The 9,276-nt window shown below is 38.6% G+C and overlaps 1 protein-coding gene across 1 annotated transcript in view; it reads left to right on the forward strand.

Annotated features, from left to right (window-relative positions):
* ADAM23 (ADAM metallopeptidase domain 23) overlaps positions 1-8,625 on the forward strand; it is a gene marked incomplete at both ends in the record, with an annotated part of 76,110 nt that extends 67,485 nt beyond the window's left edge. Inside the window, 4 exon segments of the mRNA XM_080346766.1 lie at positions 1,568-1,658; positions 4,450-4,504; positions 8,513-8,572; positions 8,578-8,625. Coding sequence (XP_080202892.1) covers positions 1,568-1,658; positions 4,450-4,504; positions 8,513-8,572; positions 8,578-8,625 — 254 coding nt within the window.
* Positions 8,626-9,276: the final 651 nt, after the last annotated feature.

The raw sequence follows: 9,276 nt of genomic DNA on the forward strand, positions 1-9,276 counted from the left end.
CTGCTGTTGGAAGCCAGCCTTAATTGGCATTCATTTACCTTCCACTGTGTCACTCCTGTTGATTTGAGCCAGGTGTGACTTTAAAGGTAAGTCCAAATATGATACGTTCTTCCAAATAGTGAAGAATTACCTTTTAATTATTGTTGTGGCATTTGTGCACTGCTCATATCTGTAAAGCTCATAATGTTCTTTTTCAGTCCAAGTCTTTAATATTCCTATACTCTTTGTGTTGCAAGTGCAGGAAGCAATTTTTAAACCTTAGTTTCCTTTTACCTACTATGATTTCCAAAAGCACCGCTATGGGAAACATGTACTGGATGTGATGAAGTTAGGTCACTGCAGTAAATTTTAAAACTTTGGGCATGTACTTATTGTAGTGTCTGGGACTGGGCAGAAGGTTTTGTGATACTGACCTAACAGCTGAAAACTTTGATTTGTCACAGCTGCCCTGGCTCTTTCCTTTGCTGATCTCTGGCTGCTCTTTTTCCTTCCTTACGTTAGCTGTCTGACAGTTTTCCAAACTCAGTTTCAGACACTTAAAATAGGAAAATTTCAATTGCTTGGTTTGGGGAGACCACAGTAGGAGGTAAGAACTGCTTTTGAAGGCTATTCCTGCAACATTTAAACAAAAAGTGTGTGATATGCTGCAAAAGAACTGTTGGGTTCATTTCATTTTGCCTTGAGCTCAGAAGCAAGTAGCTTTACATCAAAGACTGCACAATTGGAAAGTTTTGTACAGAGCAATTAAAATGTTACTCAAGCCTATTGTCAGTTTTCCTCCACCTTGTGTAAATAGAGCACTTAAGGGTCAATTATGAATATCTTATTCAGGTGTTCTCTTGCTCTCTTCAGAAAATTGCACAAACATATTCTGTGCTGCTTCTTTTTGTTGCTCTTTTTTCCTGCTCCACCCTTCCCCACTTTGTTGTTAAGTAGCTTCTTGAGGATGTTGCAGAGATGCTTTGATGTTTGGAAAGCTTAATGGGAATACAGCTTTTATTTCAACTTTTGTTCCTTATATCATCCTTTGCTTTTGTCAAACAATTGTTTGTACATTTAGCATTGACGTAACTGTAGGGAGTCTGGACTCTGATTAGCAAGTGGTTCTAGATGCTCTCAGCTCATATTAAAATACCTACCACCTTTCAGGATCTCCACGAAAAAAGGCTTTTTGATTTTTTTTTTTCTTCTTCTCATTTTCTGTAGTCATAAAACATAAAGCATTCATAGTTTTTTGCTTTGAGTTAAGGAATTATTCACCAATATCTTAGTGTCCTCAGTTGACAGTTCATTCACTAGATAGTGGAGTAAGTCACAAAGGAATTTACTGTCTAACACTAGATTTTTATCTATGGTAGAAGTGAACATAGCACAATGCAGAGACCAACAGCTTTGTTCATTCTTACTGTTAAAGAAAAGTACATGGAGCTTGTTGAAACTGTCTAGAGACATCACCTTGTGTGTTGTCTATATTCCTTGAATTGTTTGACTACCCTTCAGTTGCTTCACTTAATGTGAATAAAGTGGTTGGTTCTTATGTCTGTCTTACCGTAATCCTTTATCACAGGTCCTAGTGCCACCAATCTTATAATAGGCTCCATCGCTGGTGCCATCCTGGTAGCAGCTATTGTCCTTGGGGGGACAGGATGGGGCTTTAAGTAAGCAATGCCGCATGTCTTCTCTTCGGTGGCGATGGCGTTTCTAATTCTTGCTTACATCACGAAATTCTGAGTTCCTGCTACAAGATTTCTAAGTTAACTCCCCTGCCAACCTACAACAAACTGCTATAAATATTACACTGAACAAAAGGAGGAAATTTGATTTGAAATTAGCAGATGTCATCAGGGTGCAAAGTTGAAGAACAATAAACAAATGATTTTAACTGTTGTGAGTTCACCCTAACACTTAGGGAACAAGGTCTTTTCTTCACTTCCAACAAGTAGTGTTACTCTCAGAAGTTGACTACAGTGGTTAAAAACCCCAAAAGATACTTGGCTTCAGGGGCGTTTCTTTTGAATGCAGTAGTTCTTTAAAACTGCTAAACTTTTTTATAATTAAAGACTACATGTGTAAATGGTAAGTGGTGGCCGTAGCTGAGTAGTTTTGAGTAACAAATGTGTTGACACAGTTGACTCAGAAGTGCCAGAGCAAACTTTGGTTTGTGGTTACAGCTTTTTTTTTTAAATTATGAATTCAAAATATTTTTTAAAAACTCAGGTTTAGAGAGAATGTTTTGAAATCTTGAACTGACTTCTGGACAATGAAAACATTTCTCACCCTATTCTAGTTCAATGCTTTTTATAACTCTGGAGGGTAACATACTAGTTATTTTGCTTGTGACTGTTAGAGAGAGTCTTGTACAAAAGTATTTAATTCTTGCCTTTTTTTGTAGTGTCAAGTCTACATGCATTGTAGATCGAAATTTAGAATCAATGTTTAAAACCATACAAATCACAGAAGTGTTAGGCACAGGAACAAGTAATTTCTCATGGTATTCAAGCTGCTATTTCTTTTCAATAATATGTATCAAGATTAAGCTGTAATACAATAAACCATAATTCCTCAGTCAGGTTTTTATAATAATTCAAATAATATTTTATATGGCCTATATTAATTTTCTATGTCTGAAGTGAGAATTAAAAAAATTATTCCCTAAGAAGCCTATCAAAGTAGAAGAGAGTGATCAAGTCATATTTATCTGGTCATTCACTTACAAAGGTCAAACGCTGCTTCTCCTTGATGCCGCAGGAGCTGCAGAGCTGTGTGTTCAGTGGGTTCAGGGCTCCTCACCTGCTTTAGGAAGAAAAGATGAAATACAAAATATAGCAAAAGATCTGTCTTTAAGCATAGGTGTATGGTCGTCATAGGCCTTTCTAACTCCTGCTGATAGACTTATCTTGAGCTGCTGTATTTTTTTCTTCCTTACAGCTTCTTCTCAGTTAAATAAATTAAATCCACTTATTTGTACAATAAACACCCCTAGGTCAGCCTCCAGTACTTAGAAGTTACTACAGGGCAGCCATAAACAATGTAATTTTAATTCAGTCCTATATATTTTATGCATTGTGTCTCAGATGGCTGAGACTTATATTTTCCATATTTATAAACAGTAAAATAATATTCATGCATTTTTGATTTATAGTGTTTAATTAAATCGATATTTAAGGGCAGAAATTCAAATGAGGTGTGTGTATTTCAGAATACGCAGCGACAGGCATGGATTCACACCTGGTGTTAACACAAGAAGGAGTGGGGATTCTTTTCATTTGAATGATTGAAAAATTTCTTGTGTGTAAAGGCCAAGTCTGGGAATAACACTTTCTTACAGCCTCTCTGTAATACTCGGACATATTCTGTAGTATTAACTAATACAAGTACATTTTTTCCACTGTATCCTACTACGTATTATAGGAGAGTTGTCTTTTAACCTAAAGCATAGAAGCAATACATGAGGATTTCAGTTAGTTGCGGAACTGAGGGCTTTTTTTCCCTGCACTTCACTGCAATAAGCTTTAAAATAATAGAGCCAACTTTTCTGCAAGGCTTGCATTAACATTTCTGTTAGAATATTTAATTTATTGAGAACAACATTTTACGCACATATAAAGCAATAGCGTAAAAAACAATGATATTGTGAGTTCCCATGGGAATTAACCAAGCTGGGTTTTGTTGGAAATAGTGAATGACAGATGATAGTTTTGGACTAGTATTCTGCTATCAGAGACATATGTCTTACTTAGCAATTCATTTACTTTCTAGCCACAGAGTACTCATCCCAAAATAATACATTTGTATTGCAGAAGGTAATTTGTTGAAAAGACAGTACAAGTCATTAAAATAGAAAAACTTTAGGCAGTTTCTTCCTCTTTCTAAGCCACCTTGTGCCATAAGAGCCTTTGCTCTTTTCCAGCAGTGCTGGGGTCTCTACAGATCTTTACAAGAATCCCTGTCTGTCTGGAACAACACACTATTTAATTGATTGATTATTTCTTCTTTGTGTTCCACATCTCCCAGACTACTCCCACAAGTTGTTCAGCTTTGCATCCTGGTATCATTTGTTTCCCCAAATGTAGGCGTTCATTATTCCTATAGAGGATCTGTATTGGCAATGTCTCTTGATGCTCTTATTCTCGAAAGAGCAAGATACAAATGTTTATTCTGTAGCAGAACCTCAAATCCACTGGCCTGGCCTAGCTCACAGCTTGAAGTGCATGTTTCTTCTGGGGGTCAGTGGGGAACCAAAAAGGCTTTTTGGCTGGTGTACAAAAGAGGGCAAGCACACGTAGACCCTCTGATACTTTGCTTTAGATGTATCTGGAGGGAGAGATGAGGATAATAAAGAGGATTTTAACTTTTCCTTTTTAAAGAAGTGATATGTTTAGTCTCTGCAAATACGAGAGAAGGTAGCTAATGCTTTACAAACTGGGAGATGTGATTTCTGTTTCACAGGTTATCAGATGTTCATATGAACATACGGTACTGTGGTGTCAAGTCCATATCAAACGTAAGCTGCAACTAAGCAAACTTTGTTCATGAACTGAGACGGGGGGTGGGGGGAGCTTGGAGGGGAAGTGTGAAAGAAAGCTCGATGAAAGTTTGGAGAAACAAAGTAAAATAAATACAAAAGCAAACAAACTTCCACTAGGTTAGCTTTCTAATCAAGTTAATGTGTGGATAAGAATAGGAAAGAAAAAAAGTTAACTGACAGTTTCAGGTGTCTTAAAGGCTGCAGGTGGAAACCTTGTTAAGAAGTAGCTTTTCCTTCAGCTGAGCTTTGCGTAGTACGGTGCTGTTCAGACTGCAGTAGGGGAGCCCTACATATTTCTGCCTGAACGCTGCTGGGTAAGGAACAGATAGTCTTGAAGTGTGAAGTTTGCTTTGATGTGGCAAGATTTCAAGATACAGTGTGTAATGTAGGACTGATGTAGGAAGGACATTTTTACCATTAGGGTAGTTCTTCTATGCATTGGCTAGAATCAGTGTCTAGCAGCCTGTGCTCACTTTTTTCATAGCATATATTCACTTACTTTTGCAAAGCTTTTGCAGTAATATAAGTCATTTAAATGCTTTTGTTGCTGAATTTAACAGTATTAAAGCAATTTTTGGTAATAAACCACCGCTGCTAAGAGGCAATGCTAGTAAGAGTGATGTGGAGATGCATATGAAAAGCTGCTTCTTGTTATATCAAAATGCAAAAGTGGTTGCCAGAGAAGAGTTGATGACATGCACAGTTCTGGTTCCAGCAACTCTTTTTTAGCTGAGGAGCTACAGGGTTTTCTGTTCCTTTAATGGAGGATTAATGAACAGACCCAAGACTTACCCAGTCCAGACAGATGTCAGGTTTTTAACTGGTATGTATAGATGCATTTAGACCTCAAAATGTTCTGTACGATAAGGCAGTAGAATGCTAATGGCAGCTTGGTGAGGAAGGAGGATTGGGTCTGTTACCAGAGTTTCCATAAAGCCTCAATCGTGACCTAAATACAGTCACCACTACGCAAACATCGGCATCAGAATCAAACACGTGAGATATTTTCTCACTTTTTTCCAAACTACTAGAATAAATGGGAGGTTGATGTCTTATTTTAAGCTACTAATTCTAGTCCCTGGTTTTGGTAATTTTAATCAGTTTTGCAGCAAAAGATAATTTATTTAATCTCTCCTTCAAAATTTGAACTATGCTTTAGGAAGGCCTGTGAATACATCAGCTATTTGAAGTGGTTATAATACTGCTTTGGGATAAATCTTAAATATAAAGCTTTACTTAAATACTTGAAGTGACACGGCTAAAGGCATAGATTTGCAATTAATATATTGTCCAACCACATTTCTAATTAGTTGCAAAAAAAACCTTGCAGAGAATTACAACAAGGTATTTTTTATATACATCCAGCATTTTTTGAAACTACTTTTCTGAACTATTTTTCATTTGTAAAGATGACCATGTCACAGAGGCAGTGATGTGCTGTAGAATGGTGTGGGGTTTTGATTCAGAATCACCTCTAATTTTGTTTCTGTTAGAGACATTTTTCCTGGTTGAATTACAGACCGAAAGGCTGACCCTTGTTATTTAAAGAGGCATTAAAACATTGAATGCACAAAGAAGTTAATGTTCTAAGATCGTCCACATAAACCAGCACAGAACTGGGAAACAGCATCATTCTCCTACGTGTCCTTCCAAAGAGGACTCTTCTGCCCCTGCCTTTATAATGGTACTGGAGCACACTGGAAGGAACCTTGTACTGCTATAATACACAGCTATCAAGAGGTGCAGATATCCAGGACTCACCTACTTTCCTTTTTATTGTCATTTGCTTGGGGAAGACAGAGACTGGTTCTATTTGTCAATTTAAGTAAGACTTCTGTCTTCATTTTAGTATTAAAATGGTAATTTGGGATGAAGTTGTCAGAGCAGGTTGGGGAATCAGAATTGAACTCCAGTTCCTGAGGGATAAGACGTGACTGCAATCACAGCAGAGATGTGCTGGGCTCCTCCTAATGCTTTGCCCATGTGTACCATGTTCTCTTATTGACACTATACCTGATGTTCCATCTTTCAGGTACTATTTCAGGCTTTTATTTTAAATATTCTTTTAGTTCTTCACTATCTCTTTCTTATACAACACTGTTAGCAGAATATCCTAAGTGAAGAAAGGTAGTGGTTTGATTAGTATCTTGTTCCTTGTAGTGCGTAGTAGGCAATGAGTAACTAGATGGTTTGGACAGATGGCAGAACACATGGCGAGGTCACAGCACTGCCTGGTGTCAGATAGCCCGGCTGCTGGGGGAGCCATATAGTCCTCAGTGAAACACTGCACTGGTGGAGGTCACGTTAGAAAACACCTGGTAGGATAAAAGAGTTGTACTGGGAAGCTAGCATAGTTCCTGGCCTCTGTACCTTGTACTTTATAAGAATTATAAAGTCCATTTCTTTAATGAAAATAATCTCAGATAACAGAATGTAATTCAGTGAATGTTTAATGACTTGTCCTCTTGAAGTGAACTGGAATATGGTTCTTTCCGTAGGGTAGGAAGGCAAGTTGCGTCACCTGGATTTTTTTATATGCATTGATGATTTGTTTTAAGGAGACTGACTAATTAGTTGCTCATAGGTAGTGTTTGAATTCAAGTATGCTAGACAATACATAAAGGGGGGGTGGAGGGGAAGAGAGGCAGACATGTCCTTTCCCTATTGAAACTGGCATGATGAGCAGACACAAAGCAGGTTTTAACTCCCATTTAACAAAATTACATTATATTTGTACTTCCGATCCTGCAGCTCTTCAGGTTGGCCTGAAAATATAAATTTGCTTATCTCAAATTTACCTGTAGTACAGAGGAGGATATTGAAGTAATGTCAGCCTAATTCAAAAGGAGCATTAGTACAGTACTAATATACAGAAAATTATTGAAAGATGAGCATCGTGATCTTTCAGAAACCAGCAATTCTTAAGCATTCACTTTGCAAAACTGCAGGCTCTGGTACCCAAGAACAAAACAAAGGATACCCAAGAAGTACCTAGAAGTCTTCTAAAAAAATAAGTTGCCTTTGCTTACATCCATGAGTCTCTGCAAAAACCAGGCAAACTTTGTGTATAGTACATTTCTAAATACTGTAGCAGGGGTAGCAGTTAGCAGGGCTGCAGAGCACAGAAAATCCTGGGCTTGGTATGTAGCTTTAGGGAATTTATGAATTCCTGTTCTGTATTCTTTGCATGTCAGTTTGGTGGCAGTAGTGGTGCGTATGCCCAATGTTCAAACTAAATGCATGAGCCCCTTGCTTGATGCCCCACATAAAGCCAGATACTGGGGAGGTTGCACCTAACTTTTGTTGTTGCTTCCTACTGTCTTGCTGTTTGACATAGGATATCAGTATCGCAGGAGACTGGATCTCCCCAGCCAGCTTGCTATCCACTAGTAACATTAAATTCTAATCACAACATTTACAAAACTGTCCAGTCTCCTTCGAATGCAGTGTCTTGGCTCTATTTTGCACCTTACTAAGATTCACAGCGGTTACGGTCAGTAGTGCGGTAAGAGCTCACAGAGGCACTCACTCTTTCATCACATTGCAATACTTAAACTAAATTCTGGTGTAGCCAGCTTGGAGAAATCAAGTCTCCGTCTGCTTCTGTATTATATTTCCAGCACTGGCAGTTCTGAGTCATTCCCTTTAGGTACGTGCATGCTTTCTTGGCCTGCTGGACACACACGGCACTGTGGGCTGAAAGTTTCTACAAATTCAGAGCACCACTTGAACTACTACAGGAATAATTGAATTTGGTATGCCAGCATGATCTTGAAACTGCATAAGGAAACTAATACTTGATAGTATGCTACAGAAAGCATGCAACCAAATTCCTTAAATTGTTGTACCTTAGAGACATTAGTTGGACTGTCTCAATGTGAGCCTTTTACTTTACTATGGCCTTGGCAATGGTTTTGTTCCTGTTATATGTAACTAATGCCTTGCATTTTTCTCTTTTCATTTCCTTTTGATGCAACCTGGAAGAAATGTCAAAAAACGAAGGTTCGATCCAACTCAACAAGGCCCTATCTGAAGAAACGCGACTCAAAAGCTGCTTCTTGCACTACTGGATTTTGGGTATGGTGTCTTTGCTGTAGCTGCACAGGAACTAAATCAGTAAGGAAGAACGTGAGAAATAGTAACTATAAATACACTGTTAGGATGTGAGGTGGTAGAAGACTGTCCTTTTTGGAGATAAGTTTGAAATACTTCATTCACCTTTCTCTTGTTAACATTAACTGACAAGTGTTACAAGCAAACTGTTTCAAAATCAGGTGGTTTCTTTTCTTTCCTCAAACAAAGGAGGAAACACACAGACCAAGTGCAATAAGAGAACTGTTCCAAACCAACAAAATAGAAGATTTTTTCCCCAGCCTGCTGGCACTCTAACTTCACTTGAGTTCGCATGACTTCCTTTTTCTTATCCAACTCCAGTGGCATGAGGAGCTCCTTCCGGAAGGGTAACCTGCATGGCTCACATACAACCAACCAAGCTGACCCCAGGCAGAATCTGCAGCCCGATAAACACAAACAAACCTCTGGGAAGCTGATTCCAGGCTCTGAGAGCTTTTCCAGCCAGGCGGCGCGTTCTGCCGCTGGACTGCGGGGCTCCCTGCGCAGGGGGGCCCACTGTCCACCTTGTTTTGGTCTCCTGGGCCAAGAGGCTGTTGGGTTTGGAAGCTGTCAAGTGATGGATGTAAATCTTCCAAGAAGGAAAAAGTGTAAATATGGAAATAAGATTTTGACGT

The sequence above is a fragment of the Nesoenas mayeri genome, assembly GCF_963082525.1.
Source record: "Nesoenas mayeri genome assembly, chromosome: 6".
Taxonomy (NCBI): Eukaryota; Metazoa; Chordata; class Aves; order Columbiformes; family Columbidae; genus Nesoenas; species Nesoenas mayeri.